The sequence below is a fragment of the Hyaena hyaena genome, unplaced genomic scaffold (genome assembly GCF_003009895.1).
Source record: "Hyaena hyaena isolate Hyena2069 unplaced genomic scaffold, ASM300989v1 scaffold_1809, whole genome shotgun sequence".
Taxonomy (NCBI): Eukaryota; Metazoa; Chordata; class Mammalia; order Carnivora; family Hyaenidae; genus Hyaena; species Hyaena hyaena.
The window spans coordinates 106,503-130,132 of record NW_024082442.1 but is presented as its reverse complement, the minus strand read 5'-3'; the positions used below and the strand labels follow the sequence as shown (position 1 = coordinate 130,132).

The following is a 23,630-nucleotide window of genomic DNA, read 5'->3' as shown; positions in this document are numbered from 1 at the left end:
GTATAAATGACAAAAAAATTTCCTTCGCACATATTTTTCCTTCTGAGAACAAAGGAAAAAAAACAGCATTAAACCAAAACATAATGCTAAAATGCAAATGATTTAAAAATTTTAAAACTGTATTTTTATTTGAAAACTTCTCTTGAATAGCTTCCTTAAGAACACGATGAGCATGACTTCCTGCATAAAAGTTAATAAAAATGAGATGAAGTGTTTTGAGAAGATAATGCCATAAAGACTCTAAAATGCTAAGTCCTCACTCCTTTATAGTAGTCTTGTGTGGAGGTACTAAATCACAAACATCTCAGAAATGTTATGTCGTTAGTTCCCAATTTCTGAAGGTTGGACAATTTTAAAAATATGAGAGAGCAGCATAAATGAATTCAACTTTGGCATAAAAAATGTTCTATCTGGCCAAACCTAGTTTTAGTATCTTGTAACCATTAAGCAGAAAGTTTAAACCTTATGTCCATTTTAAGTCCCTCCTGAGGTTTAGAGATTGAAATACACATTCTAGGGGTACCTGGGTGGCTCAGTCGGTTAAGCGTCCGACTTCAGCTCAGGTCATGATCTTACAGTTTGTGGGTTCGAGTCCCATGTTGGGCTCTGTGCTGACAGCTCAGAGCCTGGAGCCTGTTTCAGATTCTGTATCTCCCTCTCTCTCTGACCCTCCCCTGCTCACGCTGTATCTCTCTGTCTCTCTCTAATAAAAAAAAAAAAAAAAAGAAAGAAAAAAGAAATATGCATTCTAGACTAGTAAAGGAAAGGCCTGCTCTTCATAGAGGTTTTTTAGCAGAGGTTACAAAGATCAGGATAGAATATATAATAGTAAAAGAATAATTTTTTGATGAATAGAGTAGCCATTAGCTTTTCTTACCCTGAACTACATTTTTGTAAAAGTTACTACTTCAAATCAATAATTAAATGACAGAAAATAGGTTTTTAGAGTGTTTTAAGTAAACAAATCCATAATTTCTAGTAAAAAAGGAAAACCTATTAAACACTCCAATACACACTAAACCCTCCTGTGGGCAAGCCTCCATGGAAAAATATAAAAAGATTTAGTTGGATTTTCCACTCAGTTAAATCAGTCCTATAACTAATGAAATGATGGCTCTAAAAACCTCATAAGAGTTAACACTATTTTAATCACTTGTCTTAGTATCTGAGTTAGAAGAAAGACTTTTTAGAAATAAGAATTTAGATCCCATAGAGTAGTAACGTAAGAAAATAAAATCATAATCTGCTCATCTTCCCTTAAAAAACAAAGTGATATCAGATTATTTCTTTAACTTAGAAAAAAAGGGTAAACGGAGTAAGGCACATATAAAGATGTGTAATTAAAAGATAAAGTATACTTTATATCATGTGCTGCAAAGGCGGTACTAATATTTTAAAGCAAAATCCAAAAATTATGGTTCCTTAGTGAGAACTGTGGCAGAAAAGCAGTATGTTCATTAAGTTTTTCAGGAAAACAACTTACATTATCACCTAGTAATATTTACTATTACTGGCCTCATGAGGCTATGTGGTCACTACACAGAAATATAAACACACTTGGAATAAAATTAAGAGACTACTTAAAAGAGCCCTTATTCTATATGGCTAATTTTTTAGTACTTAAATGATATAATGGAAGCAAAAACTAGATTAAAAGTATTCCACAATTGTCCAAATAGCATTTCAAGTTTCTCTAATTTACAACATAATACAAAATATATATTTAGTACATAAACCTAGAAATCATGTATGAGGATGTACATTTCCCAAAATGTATCAAAGAATATTCGAATAAACATACTCAAAGGAAAATGAGTTACAACTAAGACTACTTAAGGTCTTATTAACAACTAGACTGAAACCAGCAATTAAAGGACAACAGTGACATCTAGTGGACTAGTCAAATACAGGCCACACACATTGTGGATCAAAACATCTTTAGTGTGCAACATATTTCAACCTGCCTGAGGACTTCCACGACAAATCTTTAATTTTAAAACAAAGTAAGTCAGCTCTTCTCCCAAAAGGCTTCTCAATATGAGTGACCCAATCATGTGATAAATACAAAATGTTTAAGAAAATATAAGCACATATCTCAAGTCTTTAAAGTACTAAACACTGATTAAATGTATCATATATGACTAAAGGGGCTAACAAAAGGTCCAATGTAATTATATAAATAATAAAAATAAATAATAATAAAAAGAATTTAAAATATTCTGAATAAAAAAAGCACTGGGGTGAATGAAGAAACTTACAAAGAAAATGAAGAACTGATCTATTTGTGAATTTAAGTATAGAACTACACATTAACCAGTATGGGCAGACAAAATAAGAAATGTTTTTAAACTAAAAGAAGAATCTTATTTGAGACAACTTTTCAAAAACAAATTAGTTCTCAAGAAAATTTATAGATTCATTCTTTAAAAGGAAAATCGGGGCCCCTGGGTGGCTCAATCGAAGTGTCCAACTTCAGCTTAGGTCACATTTGGTGAGTTGAAGCCCCGAGTCAGGCTCTGTGCCGACTGTCCGGGGCATGGAGCCTGCTTTGGATTCTGTGTCTCCATCTCTCTCTGCCCCTCCCCTGCTTGCACTCTGTTTCTTTCTCTCTTAAAAATAAATAAAAGCATTAAAAAAAAAAATAAAGGAAGGGAAGTGCAATAAGACCAGGTGGTCATCTCAAAAAGCAAGAAACTTAACTCAAAGAACAATGAAAAATCAAAACAAAAAACCAAAATACCTGTGGATGACAATGTCCTTACTTATTCTTATTTGCCAATACATAAATTTCACAAGAGACCACCACACTTAATAAGTAAATGATGAAAATATATGTGATTTTTATTAAGCATTTTATTACTAACTCAAGGAAGAAATATGAATGTAGAGACAGGATCTTATAAACACTAAGTCAAATAAAAGTCCAGGCCACAAATTAGCTAAAAGTCTTTCAAACATCACAGGTGCTTCCAGGTCTCTCAGAACCACCTAATTTAAAAGATTTTAATGATTATTTGAGCTCAAAGAATTTCTGACAAGGAAAAGATGAGAATGGCCAGAAACTTACAAAGTTCAAACTCATTGAAAGTATCTGAAATGTAAATATTTTGGGACTAATAACATGCAAGTCACAAAAGCATTATCCTAATAGCTTCAAAAAGTTATATAGCATATAAATAAATTGGGATCTATTCAAACAATGGACTGTAGCTCCAGAATATAAATGAACGAAGTACTTACACATGCAACAGGGATGGATTGTCAAAAAATTAGGCTGAATGAAAGAAGCCTTACAAAAAGCTACAACCTTTGTGATTTCATTTATATGACATGCTAGAGCAGGCAAAACTGATCTACAGAATGAAAAAATGAATGAATGAACAAATGAATGAACAAATGAAATTAGAGCAACACTTACCTCTGAGAGTAGGATAGAGATGGATATTGATTAGGAAGGAATATGAGGGAATTTTATGGAGTAAGTATTCTGTATTTCAATAGGAGTTGGGGTTATACATATGTTTGCATTTGTCAAAACTCCCCAAAAAATACATATTTAAGACTGTGCAAAATGTAATAAATTGTACCTTAAAAGATGAACCTGAAACAAGTATTTATAACTCCAGTTATCATATATCATGCTGGAATATTTGGAGTAATATGTACAAATATCTACAACTTATTTTGAAATGCATGTAAAAGGTATATGAATTGATGGACAGATTATAATAATACAAATATAGCAGAACATTAATTATAGATAGAATTTAAGAGATGAGTATACTGGGGTTCACATATACAATTCTTTAGATTTGATTGTATATCTAAAAATTTCCATAATAAAACACTGGGAAAAAATTAAGATAACAATCAGAATTCAAAAAAATTTAAATATAAAAAGTTAAAAATGTTTTCTTATATATTAATTTTCCTTTTATATATTAATATTTTAATCTGACTAATCTAATGTCAAGTGTAACCATTTTCTAAAGGGCAAGAGTTACAGGATAACATATTTTTAAAAATGTGAAAGATATACCCGAATTTCTTGAAGATTGTGAAAATTATTTCCGACTCGGACCGAGATCTTGCTTGGAGTATAGCTTTCATCAGATTTGTAGTCTGCATAAATACATAATGTCTTCACTGTTGTTTTTCTTCTAAAAAGCAACAAAATAAAAACATGCTCTTTATCACATGGGAAGATTATGCCTGAAACATCTTCCAGTCGTAGTTCACTCAAATGAGTACTTACTTCAGTAAATAATTTCCATTTCTTTTCATTCTAACAATGATGAAAATGAAGAACAAGTAAAATACAGATACACATTCATACAGGCATCTCTTATCTAGAACATGGTCAAGAAACAGATTTAAGCAAATTAAAAACATTTACACTAAAATAGGTACCTTAATGTGCAAACAAGCATTAAGAATTTCAGTCTTCTTCATTTACATTTTATAACAAATAAGTTACTCTACAAGGCTTGTTTTTCTTTACTAGTTACTTAATTTCCTATGTCAATACTTGTAAATAACTAGCTAAGTAAGAAATTGAGTCCAGAAAAACCAAAATCATTTATAATATAATTTTATAATATATAAGTATATATTATAACACATATTCTATAATAGTATAGTTTTAAAGCAAAATTTATTATGTTATACAAGAAATAAAATTCTGTTTTTAAAATATATATATCTTAGGAAGATAAGCAAAGACTATATAACACAAAATTAATCTTAGAAAAAAAGCCAGTAGCCAAAAAACATGAAAATGTTTTAATCTCTAATAATCAAAAAAATAGAAATTAAACTACATAGACATTAGTTTTCTAATTCATACTGAAAAATATTAGTGACTGATAATACCTAAATTTGATTAGAAAAAGTTACTGTCATAATGAGCTGGTAGGCACACAGCCTTTGACCCATGAATTCAACTTCTAAGAATGCATTAAGAAACAAAAATAATACAGGTGCTTAAGAAAAAAATGTTTATTACCCTGGGCTCAAATTACTGAAAAATTATAAACAACCCAAATATCCATCTCAATAGGTAATTATTTAAATAAGTTATATCCATTCAATGAAATCCTATACAACTATTTCAAATAATCAGACACATATATGGGTTAGGGAAAAAAGCAGATTACAAAAGGTATACAGTATACACAGAAGGACTGCATTTTGGGGAAAACAAAAAAAATATTTAAAGGCATATACACCTACATGTATGTATGAGTATACATTACATATATTTTTATATAAAGACATAGATAGAATCATACAATAATAGTAAAAGTGACTATTTTGGTGGAGCAGATCTATGAGAGAGCTTTATTTTCTTTATGATTTATATATTTTCTGAAAAAAATTTTTTTACATTAAACATGTGCTATTTGGGTCATTAGGGGAAAAAAAAACACTAGACAATTTTAAACATCAACCAAAAAAACCATTAAGAAGTCTATTTAAACATGCTTTAAAAGTTAAGTTCTGGTATAAACTGGCACTAACTTATTAACAATGAGCTCCTTGAACAGAAGTAGTCTGTGTCAAAAGTCAACCAATAAAAACAGCAGGGGATCTGTAGCTCTTAGTGAAGGGACCAAACTTCTATAGCCCAAGCTATTCATCAAAAAGGAATGGGGAAAGTTAAGGACTTTTCTTCAAATAATAAAGACAGATCAAGATGTAAAACATTAAATACCCACGAACTGCTGACAGGATAAATACCATTACCAGGTTTTCAGAAGAGGCCAGAGGTATCAAACTGACATCTTTCTCTTTCTGTTGGGCCAGGAAGGAGACATGAGAGGAAGCAAGGGACGAGGGGAAAATCTGGAGGGCACACAAAAGATCTTTTCCTGATGAGCCTAGAGCAGGCAGTGAAAGGTCTTTCTTATTATGGAGAGATCAAAGATCATGAAGATTACTCTTGAAGACTTTTGCTTTTCTTTTTTAACAAAAGTAGATCTAAAGGACCAAGCTTTCTGCTGCTCAGAGTAATTTTTATCTCCAAGTTATGAAATTCAAGATAACTTAATCACTGGAACATTTGAAGATAATCAGGTTGAGCTTAGAAAAGCAAAGAACAATAACAATATGAATAATTATAAAAACAACAGCAAGAGTAGAAAACAGCAAATGAATACTTTGGCCCAGAAGTAAAGCTTTTTATGTATTATTTAATTCACTTCTTAACCTTGGATACAGAAGCTATTCCCACCTTAATATTACTGATTTAAAAAAAAGAAAAACAATAACACTCAGGTTAATAATAACTGGCTGAAGGTAAAAATGCTAGTATGTAGGCATAGTTGGAGTTCAAAGATGTGTCTATCTGCTTCACATGACCTTAACCACTATCATCTTGCTGTTAATTAATTATACTTAACTTACTCAACAGTCAATGATACCAATTTACAGTACTATGTACATATCTGTAGTTTTTTAAATTTTATCTGCCATAAGTTAAGATCCATGTATTCCCAGAAATCATATTTATAATTTATGCTATATACATAATTTAATTACATTTGCAAAAACTACTACTCTAAAATGTATGCATAAAGCCTTTTTAAAAAATTTTTTTATATTTTTATTTATTTCTGAGAAAGAGAGACACACACAGTGTGAGCATGGCAGAGTCAGAGAGAGGGAGACACAGAATCTGAAACTGGCTCCAGGCTCTGAGCTGGCTGTCAGCACAGAGACTGACGCAGGGCTCGAACCCACGAACCGCGAGATCATGACCTGAGCAGAAGCCAGATGCTTAACCGAATGAGCCCCCAGACGCCCCCACATAAAGCCTTTTAAAATTATTTATTACCTTTATCTCATGGTGAATGTAAAAAATAATATTGCACAGAAAATTTACACATGCTATGTGTCAAACAGCAATGTATTGCGGGAAGATTAAAAGCATAGATTATGAGACATCATGGCAGCTACTTAAATTACTCAAATCATCATTATAATAATAGTCACCATATTCTGAATGCTTATTCTATGCCAAGCATTGTGCTAAACTCTCAGGGTCAAGTTCTGTAAGAAAGGGAAGAGGGGTAACATGTCCCCATTTCTGATGACATAAGTAACAATCCTAGCCTCTTTATTCCTCACCGAGGACTCCCTTTCTGCTCAGAAAGAGCTGCTGGCAGGACATACATGCTGACTTTGTTCCTTCATGCCACAAATTTAATAGGGGCAGGCTCTACCTAGTCTGACACCTTCATGACTGGATGGGCAAGTCCGTTTAATTCTAGGGTTCAATATTAGCAAATACACTCAACTGCAGATGTAGGTCCCTTTCTCAAACATCAGCTTTGTCAGTTTTACAAGGATGATATTTTGGTCTTCACCTGCTGACTCCTGAATAATTTTTCAACTCACTGGGAACCCATGAAATTGCAAGAGAAGACATTAGTGACAGATATTCTGGGTTGACAACCTAACAGCCCCCTTTCTCTTCTTTCTTCATGGCATTCTGCTAAAAAACTATATTCCCTAGCTTCCCCTAAAGCTAGATATGACCACATGACTAAGTTATGGCCAATTAGATTTAAGCCAAATGAAATTCACCCCAAAGGAAACAATAGGAATAAGTGATGACCAGGGATTTAACAAAAACAGATATAAATAAGATATCTAAACTAGAAGACAACAATTTTAAGAATACTAGCTAGGCCTGAAAAAAGCAGGAAAGACAATAGAGACTCTCTTACTGCAGAGGTAAAGGAACTAATATCTAGTCAGGCCTAAGTTAAAAATGCTATAACTGAGATGCAACCCTGAATAGATGACACAACAAAGAGAATGGATGAAGCAGAGAAATGAATCAGTGATACAGAAGATAAAATTATGGAAAATAATTAAGTTGAAAATAAGAGGGAAAGAAACGTTTCAATCACAAGGTAGACTTAGGGAACTCAGAGACTTTTTAAGACATTTGTATCACATGAGTCCCAGAAGATGAAGAGAGAGAAAAAAGGGGCAAAAGGTTTGAGAAAATTATAGCTGAAAATGTCCCTAATCTGAGGAAAGACACAGATATCAAAATCCAAGAAGTACAGAGAACTCTCCATTAAATTCAACAAAAACTGACTAATGATCTAGACATATCATAGTCAAACTCACAAAATACACAGACAGGAAAGAATCCTGAAAGCAGCAAAGAAAAAAAGTCATTAGCCTACAAGGGAAAACAGATCAGATTCACAGTAGATATGTCCACAGAAACTTGGCAGGCTAGAAGGGAATGGTAGGATACAACCAACATGCTGAATGGGAAAAATATGCAGCCAAGAATACTTTATCCAGCAGGGCTGTCATTCAGAATAAAAGGAGAGATAAAGAGTTTCCCAGACAATCAAAAACTAAAGGAGTTCATGACCACTAAACCAGCCCAGCAAGATATATTAAAGGGGACTCTCTGGGTGTGGGTAAAAAGACCAAAGAAACAAAGACTAGAAAGGAACAGAGAACATCACCAGAAACACAAACTTTACAGGTAACACAATGACACTAAATTCCTATCTTTCAAAAATCACTCTGGGTGTAAATAGACTAAACGCTCTAGTCAAAAGATATTGGGTATCAGAATGGATAAAAACAAACAAACAAACAAGACCCATCTACATGCTGCCTATAAGAGACTCATTTTAGACCTAAAGACACCTCAAGATTGAAAGTGAAGGGATGAACCATCTATCATGCTTATGGACATCAAAAGAAAGCCGGAGTAGCCATGCTTCTATCAGACAAACTAGATTTTAAACCAAAGACTGTAACAAGGGATGAAGAAGGGCATTATACCATAATTAAGGGGTATATCCATCAAGAATATCTAAAAATTATAAATATTGATGTCCCCAACTTAGAAGCACCCAAATATACAAATTGATTAATAGCAAACATGAAGAAACTATCAGTAATAATACAATAATAGTAGGGGACTTTAACGCCCTACTTACAGCAATGGACAGATCATCTAAAAAAAACCAACAATGGCATTGAATGACACACTGGATGAATGGACTTATTAACAGATATATTCAGAACAGCTTATCTTAAAACAGCAAAATACACATTCTTTTCAAGTACACTTGGAACACTCTCTAGAACAGATCACATACTGAGTCAAAGATCAGCCCTTAACAAATACAAACAGATTGAGATTATACCATGCATATTTTTAGATCACAATGCTATGAAAAATTTTGGAAAGATCACAAATAAATGGAAGCTAAAGAACATTCTACTAAAGAATGAATGGGCTAACCAGGATATCAGAGAAGAAATAAAAAAGTACATGGAAGCAAATGAAAATGAAAACACGACAATCCAAACCCTTTGGGATACAGCAAAGGCAGTCCTAAGAGAAAAAGTACATTGCATTACAGGTCTACCTCAAGAAGCAAGAAAAGTCTCAAATACACAACCTAACCTTAGACCTAAAGGAGCTGGAAAAGGAACAGCAAATAAAGCCTAAAGCCAATATAAGATAGGAAATAATAAAGATTAGAGCAGAAATAAACAATATAGAAAAAGACCAAAAAAACCCAGAACAGATTAACAAAACTAAGAATTAATAAAATCAATAAACTCTGAGCCAGACTTCTCAAAAGCAAGGGAAAGGACCCAAATGAATAAAATCACAAATGAGAGGAGAGAAAACAACCAATACCACAGAAATACAATTATAAGAAAATATTATAAAAAAATTACATGCCAACAAATTGGGCAATCTGGAACAAATGGAAATAGAAAGTCAGAATAGAATGATTACCAGTAATGAAATTGAATTGGTAATGAAAAAACTCCCAAAAAATAAAGTCTAGGACCAGATGGATTCGCAAGTGAATTCTACATGGTATTTAGAGAAAAGTAAATACCAATTCTTCTCAAACTGTTCCAAAAAAGAGACATGGAAGGAAAACTTCCAAACTCATTCTACAAGGCTAGCATTACCTTGATACCAGAAGAGCAAAAGACCCCACTAAAAGCGAGGATTACCAGCCGATATCCCTGATGAACCTGTATACAAAATTCTCAAGATACTAGCAAGTCAAATTCAACAGTATATTAAAAGAATTATTCACCATGATCAAGTGGAATTTAAGGACAGCAGGAATAAATCCCACCTGATCGTGGTTCAATGTCGGTTTAATATTTGTAAATCAATCTATGTGATATACCACATTAATACAATAAAGGGAGATGCAGAAAACCCATTTGAAAATTAGCATCCATTCCTGATAAAAACCCTCAACAAAGTAGGGATGGAACATACCTCAACATCATAAAGGCCAAATATGAAAGACTCACAGCTAATATCACCCTCAATGGGGAAAAACTGAGAGCTTTTCCTCTACAGTCAGGAACAAGACAAGGATGTCCACTCTCACCATTACTATTTAACATAGTTCTGAATGTCTTACCTTCAACAATCAGACAACAAAATGAAATAAAAGGCATCTAAATCGGTTAGGAAGAAGTCACACTTTTACTATTTGCAGATGACAAGATACTCTATGTAGAAAATACAAAAGTCTCCACCAAAAAATTGCTAGAACTAATACATGTATTCAGCAAAGCCGCAAGATATAAAATCAACATACAGAAATCTGTTGCATTTGTATATATCAATAAAGAACCAACAGAAAGAGAAATCAAGGAATCAATCCCATTTACAATTGCACCAAAAACCATAAGATATCTAGAAATAAACCTAACCAAAGAGGTAAAAGATCTATATTCTGAAAACTATAGAATGCTTATGAAAGAAATTAAGGAGGATACAAAGAAATGGAAAAACATCCCATGCTCATGGACTGGGAGAACAAACATTGCTAAAATGTCTATACTACCCAAAACAATCTACGCAGTCAATGCAATCCCTATAAAAATACCACCAGTGTTCTTCACAGAGCTAGAACAAACAAGACTAAAATTTGTAGGGAACCAGGAAAGACTCCAAATAGTTCTGAAAGATCCCAAAGTAATCCTGAAAAAGAAAACCAAAGCTTTAAGCTGTATTACAAAGCCGTAGTCATGAAGACAGTATGATATTGGCACAAAAACAGACACATAGATCAATGGAACAGAATAGAAAACCCAGAAATGGATCCACAACCATAAGGTAAACTAATCTTTAACGGAACAGGAAAGAATATACAAAAAAAAAAAATATATATATATTATATATACATATACACCTCTTCAACAAAAGGTCCTGGGAAAACTGTACAGCAACATGCAGAAGAAACTGAGCCACTTTCTTACACCGTACACAAAAATAAATTAAAAATAGATGAAAGACCTAAACATGAGGCGTGAATCCATCAAAATTCTAAAGGAGAACACAAGCAGCAGCGTTTTTTACCTCAGCTGGAGCAATTTCTTATTAGACACATTGCCAGAGGCAAGGGAGACAAAAGCAAACATGAATATTCAGACTTCACCAAGATAAACTTCTACACAGCAAAGGAGACAATCAACAAAACTAAAAGGTAGCCTACAGAATGGAAAAAGATATTTGCAAATGACACATCTGATAAAGGGTTAGTATCTAAAATCTATAAAGAACTTACCAAATTCAACACCTAAAAAAACATATAATCCAGTTAAGAAATAAGCAGAAGACATGAATAGACACTTTTCCAAAGAAGACCTCCAGAGAGCTAACAGACACATGAAAAGAGGCTCAACATCACGCATCATCAAAGAAATAAATATAAAAACTACACTGAGATACCACTTCACACAGGTCATAGTGTTTAAAAAATTAAGTACTCATTAAACAACAGATGTTGGCAAGGATGTGGAGAAACAGGACCCCTCTTGCACTACTAGGAGGAATGCAAACTGGGGCAGCTACTCTAGAATACTGTACAAAGTATTCTCAAAAAGTTAAAAAGAGAACCATCCTATGATCCAGTAATTGCACTACTAGATATTTACCCAAATGATACAAAAATACAGATTGAAAGAGGTACATGCATCCATCCCAATGTTTATAGCAACATTATCAACAATAGCCAAACTATAGAAAGAGCTCAAATGTCTATCAACTGATGAATGGATAAGGAAGATGTGGTACATACTGGAATATTACTCAGCTAGCAAAATGAATCAAATCTTCACATATGCAACGACGTGCTAAGTGAGATAAGTCAGAGAAAAGCAAATACCAATTCAAAGAGCAAAACAGGATGAACATAGAGGAAGTGGGGAGGAGGAAGGAGAGAGAGAGAAGGAAACTCACCATAAGAGACTCTTAATGATAGAGAAGACACTGAGAGTTGACAGAGAGAGATGGTCAGGGGATTGGCTAGATGGGCGATGGGTAATAAGGAGGACAGTTGCTAAAATGAGCACTGGATGTAGAACGTAAGTAATGAATCACTTAATTCTACTCCTGAAACCAATATTGCACTGTATGTTAACTAACTAGAATTTAAGTAAAAATTTAAAAAATAATCAGCAAACATAACAGGTTTGGGAGGCCCCTGAGCCCTCCACAGGGATGATCACCAGATGTCCATGGACAGCTCAAAGAAAACCCACATGAATGGGTATGTATTAATTTTCATGGAAGCTGCTTTATAGCTTCCATCATATTCTCAAAAGAGTCAGAACTTCTCTTCAATTATACACTACCGTTCTGAAGAAGTGTCCTCATCCAGTCAGGGGATGCCCCCACATCTGATTAATTACCCCTGACTTTGTATCAAAAAAGTAAAGTGAGGGGCGCCTGGGTGGCCATCTAACTACGACTCAGGTCGTGATCTCACAGTTCATGGGTTTGAGCTCCATGTAGGGCTCTCTGCCATCAGTGCACAGACTGCTTCAGATTCTCTATCGCCTTCTCTCTCTGCACGGCTCCTGCTCACACTTCTCTTTTTCTCTCTCAAACATAAATAAACGTTGGGGAGCCTGGATGGCTCAGTTGGTTAAGTCCCTGACTCTTGCTTTCAGCTTAGGTCATGATCTCATGGTGGTGGGATCAAGCCCCACATCAGGCTCTGCACTGAGCATGGAGCCTGCTTAGGATTCTCTCTGCCCTTCTCCTGTACATGTGTGTGCTCTCTCCCAAAATTAATAAACATTTTTTAAAATAATTAAACATTTAAAAAATTAAAGAAGAAAAAAAAAGTGAGACTGTTGATGGGTTTTAAAATAAAAATTATTATTTAAGACCAAAAAAAAAAAAACCCAAAAAATCATAGATGTCTGCCCATGAAGGAATAATTGCTACAGAGCTTGCCCCACCCCATTCACAACTAAATGCCAGACAATATATATAAAACAATTATCTGCAGACACTGAATAACAGGCTGTAGTGAGTCTGGATAGAATGGAAATAAATGAGGTGAACCCTATGAACAACTAAAGGCAATTTCTAGACTGCAATGGAGGATGGGAACAGTCTAACAGAATGTCTCAGTCTCACTAAACTAAGGCAGGAGCTATCTATGGAAAAACTCCAAAAGTCTGCATGGAGTGTCCTGCACATGCATAGAGTGAAACTCTACAAAGACATGAAAAGAACACCAGTTGCTGGGAAAGGAACAATTACTGGGAAGCAGTAAGCCAAACAACTCCCAGAGGTCACAAAGGGTAGGGAATCACTGGAGTTCCCAACAAAGTGGAGAGTAAGAATACCTCTTCAAGTATCTAGGACATTCATTTGAGATTCCAGGAGGGTCAAACTTTAGTATACTTGAGGCTAATTTTGCCCAAGAGAAGTGATTTTGAGGTTGGTCTGGGGACCTGTGGAGAACCTCAAGACCCTTTCAGGGGACCAACAAGGTCACAATTATTTTCCTAATAATATCAAGATGTTACTTGCCTTTTTCAGAATCATTCTTTTATGAGTACACAGTGAAGTTTACCAAATGCTGACATGGGATGTTGCAAAAGATTTAATGAAGAAACATAAATGAGACTCAAGCTGTTCACTCTCAAGCCAGACATGAAAGAGATTGACACACAAAAAGTAAATCAGTAACATTCTTCTATTTTTTTGTTTTGGAAGAGACTGTTATTTTTTTTTAAAAAGATATTTATGTTAATAAGCTATTTGTAAAAACAAAACAAAACAAAAAGAATAAACTATTTGTAAAAAAAAAAACAAAAAAAAAGATATTTATGCAAACACATAATAGATTAATCATCTCACAGACCAAATACGGCATACACACTATTACTGTAAAGTTTTACTGAAACAAAGCAACACCCATTCATTTACCTACTGTCTATAGCTGCTTTTACACTACAAATTTGAGCAGCTATGGTTTGTAAGGCCTAAAATATTTACTATCTACCTTATTACAAAAAGTTTGCTGAGCCCCGCCCCAGAATAAAAGGTATTCTAGACCCACTATAAAGAGATCAACCCTCAAAAAAAATCAAGCTGATATTTAAGTAACTGTCTGCCAGAACAAAATCGAGTCTTTAAAAACAAAACAACAGCACTCAACAAGACAAAATTTACTATATCCAGTATCCAATAAAAAATTACTACAAAGAGTTAGAAAAATGTGACCCATAATGAGGACAAAAATCAGTCAATAAAGATATGGAAAAAACTGAAATGACAGAATTAAAAGAGAAAATATAAATACCTACATGTGTACAGCAAACCATTCAAAACTTTGTGGCTTAGGGATGCCTGGGTGGCTCTGTCGGTTAAGTGTTGGACTTTGGTTCAGGTTATGACTTCTTGGCTCATGAGTTTTGGAGACCTGTGTCTGGCTCTATGCTGACAGCTCAGAGCCTGAAGCCAAGCCTGCTTTGGATTCTGTGTCTCTGTCTCTCTCAGCCCCTCCCCACTCGTGCCTGCTCTCTCTCTCTCTCTCTCTCTTTCTCTCTCCCTCTCTCTCAAAATAAATAAACATTAAAGAAACTTTCCGGCTTAAAAAAATAATCATTATTTTGTTTATGAATCTAGAATTTGGGCAGGGCTTGGAAGGGAAGATCTACACAGCATCAGGTGTGGCAACTTGACTTGAGATCTAAAGCATCTGCTTCCAAGATGATTCACTAATACGGCAAGAAAGCTGGTACTGAGAGTTTAGCTAAGGCTTTGGACTTTGGTACATTTTTTCACGGCCTTCTCCATTTGATGTGGGTTTTCTCACAGCATGGCAAATGGTTCTCACATAGAAGAGAGAAAACGTGGCAGAAGTTATACACTTTTTATGACTTAGCCTTAGAAATCACAGTGTCATAACAGCTTTACCCTCAGGCAAGAAATCCACAAGGGCCTGACCAGTTTCAAGTGAGGAAACAAAGATGCCACCTCTTGATTAGGCAGCAGCAAAGTTTTAGAAGAGCCTGTGTATTCAAAAGTAATATTGTAAACCTACTGGAAAATATAGTCTGCCATAAAGATACTCAAAGACTTAAAAGAAAACATGAGCATAATGTGGGAAAGATGAAAAATATTTTTAAATGGAACTTGTGGACATGAAAAAAAATCTTTAGCAAGAAATTCACTGGATGGGATTAGCAGCAGTTTAAATGTTGCAGAGGACCAGGAATATAATGATATAACTACAGAAACTCTCCAATACAAACCATAGAAAACAAAGAGCTCACATCCTTCATTAAAATAAAGAGAATAATAGAGGAGGCTGGATGTCTTAGTCAGTTGAGCATCTGACTTCGGCTCTGGTCATGATTTCATGGTTCATGAGTTTGGGCCCCACATCAGGCTGTGGGCTGACAGCTCAGAGCCTGGAGCCTGCTTCAGATTCTGTATCTCCCTCTCTCTCTGCCCCTCCTCCACTTGTTCTATGTCTCTTTCTCTCTCAAAAATAAATAAACCTTAAAATTTTTTTTTAATTTTTGGTTAAATGGAAGTAGATGCCTACAGTCTCCTGTGAGGAGAGCACAAGTGGGGAGAGGGGAGAGAAAGAAAGAAAGAAAGAAAGAGAAAGAGAGAGAGAATTACAAGCAGGCTCCTTGCTGTCAGTGCAGAGCCTGATGCGGGGCTCAATCTCATAAACCATAAGATCATAACCTGAGCTGAAACCAAGTCAGACACCTAACCAATTAAGCCATCCAGGAGCCTCTAGTACCTGTTATTTTTTTAATGGCATCGGCACTTTGATTTTTCCATTTGCTCTGTTTTTTGAAAATAAGGGAGAAATGCAATAAACTATTCACTCACTAATTGCACAAATGCCTTCTTACAAAGATGTCTAAGTGCTAAAACTGCAGTGCTGCCACAAGATAGTCCTAGTGTTCATCTGTTACCTAGTACTTTTTAAAAACCTAAAAGTAATTAAAGCATAAAAGTTATGAATAGTCAGCAGTTTGGGGAAATAGGGAAGCTAATTTGTGTGACCTAGTTTAATCAATTTACAGCCATATATGTGTAAATGGCATTATTAAATTTACAAAGTTCTTTTCATTCAAACTGGTCTTTTTTCATTTTTAAAGAGTTTTTAATTAAATGTTTATTTTCATTTTATTTGTTTTGAGAGAGAGAGAGAGAGAGAGAATATGCATATGCATATGCATATGGAGTAGGGACAGAGAAAGAGGGACAGAGCATCCCAAGCAGGCTTCATGCTGTCAGCGCAGAGCTCAGAACCCGAAGTGGGGTTTTGGGGCTCCATCTGAAATGAAATGAAGAGTCAGTCCCTTAACCGAGTCACCCAGGCGGTCCTGTTCAAAGTGCTTTCTAAATAGGATGTATCATTTACCTCACTATTAAACTATCAACCTTTCTTGGGGTGCCTGGGTGGTTCAGTTGGTTGAGCATCTGACTTCAGCTCAGGTCATGATCTCACAGTTCATGAATTTGAGCCCCACAACAGGCTTGCTGCTGTCAGCAGGGAGCCTGCTTCAACTCATGCTCTCTCCCTCTCAAAAATAAATATTTTTAAAAAGTGAATTAGTTTAAAAAAAAACTATCAATCTTTCTCTTCAAAACAAGCAAGCCAGTATAACTTTCAATATTTTATTTAACATTCTTCTGTTTCTCGCTATTTCAATAAACTTCTTCATGATATGAAAATCATTATAAATGGTGTACAATTATGAATGGTGTATATTTCTTATTACTTTATCATTACCATGATAAAATGATAATCAATATCATATTTAATAAAATTTGCAGAAATTTTGATGACGGCAGACCAAACACAAGCAGAAATTTTGTTTTGTTCTGGCTCAGCTTTATATTTTAGTAGTTAACTTTTTAAACTGGTATTACTTTAAATGTTCCATATTAAGCCAAATTACACTCTAATTTTTCTTTGGTAATTCTTTTTTTTTTTTTTTTTAATATTTTTATTTATTTCTAGGAGAGAGAGACAGTGTGAGCAAGGGAGGGTCAGAGAGAGAGGGAGACACAGACTCTGAAACAGGCTCCAGGCTCTGAGCTGGCAGTCAGCACAGAGCCCGACGCGGGGCTCGAACCCACGAACCGCGAGATCATGACCTAAGCGAAAGTCGGAAGCTTAACCGACTAAGCCACCCAGGCGCCCCAATTTCTTTGGTAATTCTTAACAAATTTCAAAACTCTTCTCAAGAATACTAACTCTTTACAAACAGAAAAGGCAAAAAACCCTGCCTATTTTCTGCTAAATTACAGTATTATGCACTCAAAGGATATTTCATTTTCTTAGGATGTATGACCCTTTCCCTCTTTCCCTTAGCATTTTTTCCCTAATTGCTAAGAGGATCCTCTCTTTCAGTGGGGGAAACTCTTTTCTCTTCATTTATTTATTTAACAGATAACAGTTTTAAATCTATCGTATCCAAATTTTCATGAAGATTATTTCTTTGTAAATTTTCAGCATGGCTGTCATCCCTCTAAAGAAAATCAGAAAAATAGGAAAGTTTTCCAAATAAAAGTGGATGTTAAATGCATGAGTCCTACATGACACTTCAACAGGTAGGGTGTCTAGTCTTGAATTGAGATATTCTAACATTTAAAACTATTTCACAAAGAAGCATGGTAAACATACAGCAAAGTGAAAAATAACATATTTTAATTAGACATAATCAGAATCATAAGCCCATAGTGCTTAATATAAGCTTAGAGGGTCAAATGATCTAACCATCTGTACCAGGTAAAATAAATACCCAGATTCAAACTTTTTCTGATGGAAACTCAGTACATTATCTTTGATCAGTTCTAATTTTTAAGAGTCTTCCTTAATAGGGGTGCCTGGGTGGCTCAGTTAGTTAGGTGCACAACTTCAGCTCAGGTCATGATCTCACAGCTCGTGAGTTCAAGCCCTGCATCAAGCTCTGTGCTGAAGCTCAGAACCTGGAGCCTGCTTCCGATTTTGTGTCTCCCTCTCGCTCTGTCCCCCACCCCCATTTGTGCTCTGTCTCTCTCTCTCTCAAAAATAAACATTAAAAAATTTTTAAAAAGTTTCCCTTAATAAAGGTAAAACTGGTCTCTATGTAACTCCCATCTTTTGGACAAAGGTTTTTCTTTTCACACAAAAGAAATCTAATCCTCCACAAAGTATAAATCCTTCCAATTATATAAAGAGATCTACCATGTCCCCCAGAATCTTCAGCAGACTTGATGTTCCCAGTTTTTATATTACGTTGTTTGGTTTCAATTCCCTAATTATTCTACCCACTTTCTTCTGAGAACATTCCAGGTTTCTTTACCAGTGTTAAAGGGGAAAGCCAAAAGGGAACATTATACACCACGAGGTCTTCCTAGGCTCTACGCTTCCATTTCTGCATTCTAAGATCATATAAGCTCTTGTGGCAGCCACATCACACTGTTAACGAAGATTAAACTTACTGTCAACCAAAACTACTATATATCTTCATACTTCTTGTTTTGTTTTCCTTTCTCACCTCCAGCTTAGGATTTTTTTTGGAAGAAGGGGACACAGGAATGCAGATTAAGTGTAGAATTACAGTTTACTATTATATTTCATCTATTTGAAATAACATAGCTTATTATCCACTAATATAGGAACTAGTGTCCAAAGTCATTTTGATTTTAAAAAGCACTTTAAGAAATAAAACAAAACTTTTATATAAAAAGAACCTCCTTTTATTTTTTATATGAAAAACACTTCCGCTTTTTCAATGATGCAGTCCAAACAAAACAAAACAAAACAAAAGAAAAAAGGGGGCACCTGGGTGGCTCAGTCAGTTAAGCGTCCGGCTTCAGCTCAGGTCATGATCTCACAGTTGTTGGGTTCAAGCCTTGCATCTGGCTCTGTGCTGACAGCCAGCTCAGAGCCTGGAGCCTGTTTCAGATTTTGTGTCTCCCTCTCTCTCTGACCCTCCCCTGCTCATGCTATCTCTCTGTCTCTCTGTCTCTCAGAAATTTAAAAAAAAACCTGAATGATGCAATCCTAAAGCTTGTAGAAATGACCACTGGGGACAGGCACCTACACAAAAATGGGATACTGGAGGCTGTTCAAAGTGAGGAGTGCATTCAAACAGAGAGTGAGGGGTGTGGAGTAGAGTGTAGCACGGAATGTCGGAGACTATGTGGAAGTGAGGAGAATTCTGAAGAAGAAAGCAGCTAGGTATGGGGTGCTAGAGCCTAAGTAGGGTGATGAAGACATCCACATCACAAGGTAGCAGCATGTAAGAGCCTGTGTCTAATGAGAAGGCATCCACGTTGTACGGCAGCCTATCACGGAGGGTTAAGCCCAAAGGGGGAAAGAGGGTATCCACACCATGCAGTGAGGTTCTGGAGCCAAGAAGGGTGAGACAGCTGGTTTGGCATGCAATGTCAAAGCTCAGGTGGACTGGGGAGAACATCTACACATGAGAGTGACTAACATAAGGTGCCAGAGCCCAGACCAGGAGAAAAAGTTAACTCCAAGTGGGGAGAAGAAGACAGAATGAAAAGGCAACAGTACAAAACAGGCTAAGAGCCTAGGGGGAGGTTCAGGGGACAATGAGAGAAATGGAAGACTGGTTACATACAAGGGGACTCAGGTATATTAAGAAAGGATAAGAAAACTAATCAGGTTCTCATTCATGAAGAAAGGGCTTATAAATACAAAGAAAAAAAAATACTAAAATAAGCCCTGTTCATTCTTGATTGGAACTGAATGTGTCCATATGAATTTATGATTTTATGTGTGTATATGTATAGACTGAGAGATAAATACAGATGTAAATATGTTTATGCATGTATACATAAACATATATGTTACATACATACATCTCCTCACTGAGAAGGCTCAAAAACGGCAACATCCTAATAGCAATTAGCACACCCGAAACAAGATCTGGTTTCTAAGTACTATTCTCCGTTAAAATACACCTGATTCCCTTGGAGAAATAGGGAACAGAATCTTGTGCCAGAACATTTAAGAAATTGCTCAAGTAATAACAGAGACTGTCAAAAAGTAATAGTCAACTGGAAGACTCTCACAGGCCAAGTCTGTATGAGGCCAAGGCAATATGAGTACTGATACAAATGATATAATAATAAATTTAAAGTAGGTGGTAAAACAGTAACCTCTGAGTCCATGCTGATACTAATCATTTTGATTACTGGGGCACCTGTGTGACTCAGTCGGTTAAGCATCCAACTTTGGCGCAGGTCATGATCTTGCAGTTTATGGGTTCAAACCCTGACTTGGACTCCATACTGACAGCTCAGATCCTGGATCCTGCTTCAGATCCTGTGTCTCCCTCTCTCTCTGCCCCTCCCCAACTCGTGCTCTGTCTCTCCCTCTCTCTCTCAAAAAAATAAACATTAAACAATAATTTTGATTATTAGTATCAATTAATATTTTTTAAAAATCAAAGAAACTAAGTGAAGAAGTTTAGTAGACACTAACTTAATCATATAATAGAAGTAAACATTATCATTAATGGGACAGTATGAAAATCATGTACCTAAGTAGTAAGATGCAATGACAAGGACATAATATCACTTCTGTGCCATTTTTCCTAAACATGTCTAACTCAAAGTTATTAATAAAGATCAAAGAAACCCAAATTGAAGGACATTCTTTAAAATAACTGGCCTAAGGGCACTGGGTTGGCTCAGTCAGTTACACATCTGACTTCCATACAGATCACGATCTCATAGTTCATGAGGTTTAAGTCCTGGATCGGGCTCTGCAATGATAAACCTGCCTGGGATTCTCTCTCTTTCTTTGTCTCTCTGCCTCTCCCCCATATACTCTCTTTCTCAAAATAAATATATAAGGAGTTTTAGCAAAGTATCTGATATTTTTAGTCTTTTAAAAAAATATTAGGTACTGTTTTTATTTCTGGCATATATACATTTAGTACACAAGGGCAGGAGTTGGCGTACTACAGCCCAGTGGGGGACTCTGCCCTCCATCTACTTTTTAAAAATGAGTTTAGAATAGCTAAACTCGCCAGTACGCACTGCCTGTGGCTGCTTTCATGCTGTAATGGCCTGAGTAGTTGCAACAAAGACCCGACAGCCCAGAAGGCCTAAAATACTTATTATCTGGCTTCTTCATAAGAAACTTGCTGCTCTGTACCCTCGGTGAGAAAAACAAACTAAAAACACAATGCCAAAAAATGTTATAACGGATGATATAAATGGAGAAAGATAACCAAGTTACTGGTTTCCATCTATCTCAATAAATTCAAAGCAATTGAAAAACACATGGTTATTTTCCTTTCCCCAAAAAAGTAAACAATTCAAAACTGAAAATGTCCTTAGAGGTTCTAAGTTAAAACATTTTTTTCCAGATGGAAATACAAACCTGAAAATTATGTGAATAGTCTACACCTAAAGAACTTACTATTATCACGCCGGGTGTATTCACTGTCATGAATTAAGGCATTGTATTAGGTCATAACCAAAGCTTTATTTTTCCAAAATAAATCACATTGAGAAGTATATTTAAGAAATCTCCATGTAAAAGGACCTGTGTAAAGTACTATAAAGAATTTACAAAAGCAAGACAGAGTAAACTTAAAACACAATCTAAATAAGCAGAAAAATAATCTCAAGTTTCATAAAAACAAGTTAAGTGCTTGTTAATTTCTATATTTCTTTCATTTTATGTAAATAAGATAGATTACTTTGTCCACTTAGCCTACTCAAATCGAAAAATCAAAAATGTTTTACCTGAATTGGATGTTTACTAAATGAGGCTGGGAGCCATCTGATTGCCAGTAAGTTTCGAGATTGTCATCTCGTAACTGATCCACTCCAAATCCTAAAACACAAGTGACGGTAAGTTCTCATGAAAAAGAAAGAGCTATATATTTAAAATATAAAATTACCATATATATTTGTTCAGAAATTTTGATAAAGTGGATGGTCAATACTTTAAACTTTCAATTAGAATTCGTCCATCTTCTTAACCAGATCTCAACTCTTAGAATATCATTTGCACACACAAAAGGTGACATTAGGGCCAACTGTTCTTGGTTGTTGGCTTTAATTTTTAAAGGATATATTCTAAAGACAGCGTGTCTTCAAATCCAGTTTTTTATACTTTCTACAAGGTGGTAATAAGAATGATCCTCATGTCCTACAAAATCAAAATTTATTAAGTTCAAGATGCCATACATCTTTCTTGTGACAAAAAAAAAAGGACATCTTAGAAATATTTTCAAAAGTTGCATACATTTTGAAACCAAGTGTTTCAACAATCAACATTCTGATTAGTCAAAAATTAAATTTGCCCAGAATTGCATATCTAGCTATTCTAGATAACTGAAATAAAAATATACTGTACGGTTTTGATTAAAATCATAATAATGCATACTAATTATATAAAGAATTTCATTGTAAAGTGTGGATTTTTCAAAGATATTTAAGAGAAATAGACTTAGGGGCGCCTGGGTGGCTTAGTCGGTTGGGCGTCCGACTTTCGCTTAGGTCGTGATCTCGCGGTTCGTGGGTTCGGGCCCCGCGTCGGGCTCTGTGCTGACTGCCGGCTCAGAGTCTGGAGCCTGTTTCAGTCTGTGACTCCCTCTCTCTCTGACCCTCCCCTGCTCACGCTGTCTCTCTCTCTCTCCTAGAAATANAAAAAAAAAAAAAAAAAAAAAAGAGAAATAGACTTAATTTACATTTTAATGTTTGACTAAGTAGTATATTCATTTTGGATCAAATTCAAAAGGTATAAAAAAGAACATGGTGGAAAGTCTCTATCCTCTCTCCCACCATCGAGTTTCCCTCCAAATATAATCAATGTTATCAACTTTTTACATATTCTTTCATACATACTATACACATATACAAACAAACATATAATTCTTTTTCTGCTCTACACAAATAATGGCATGTGATACATAGTTCTACACTTTGTTTTTCTTTTCCACTTATCTGAGAGATTCTTCTATATAAATAATAATTAATAATAGTCACAAAAACAACAATAATAGCAGCAAATACTGGTATCACATTTACTATGTGCCAGGCACATTCTAAAAAATGCAATATGTAAAGAATGCATGTAATATTTAACTCATATAATAACTCAGTTAATCTAAACAGCTCCCACATATTTTAAAGGTTATACAATATCTCACTGTCTAGAAATATAGTAATTGTTTAACCAAACCTACACAGGCTGTTTCCAATATTTTCCTGTTACAAACAACACTGCAGTAAACATCTACCTATCTAAAATTTTCAAATACATATTAGTATTTCTGGAGGATAGATTTCT

At 35.1% G+C, this 23,630-nt stretch overlaps 1 protein-coding gene across 1 annotated transcript in view; it reads right to left on the bottom strand.

The window, feature by feature from the left end:
- ANAPC10 (anaphase promoting complex subunit 10) overlaps positions 1-23,630 on the bottom strand; it is a 90,746-nt gene that overhangs the window by 41,904 nt on the left and 25,212 nt on the right. The window contains exons 3-4 of the mRNA XM_039224907.1: positions 22,079-22,169; positions 4,040-4,160 (exon numbers count right to left, since the gene is read on the bottom strand). Of these exons, the coding sequence (XP_039080838.1) occupies positions 4,040-4,160; positions 22,079-22,169 (212 nt within the window). The remainder of the gene's footprint in view (positions 1-4,039; positions 4,161-22,078; positions 22,170-23,630) is intronic.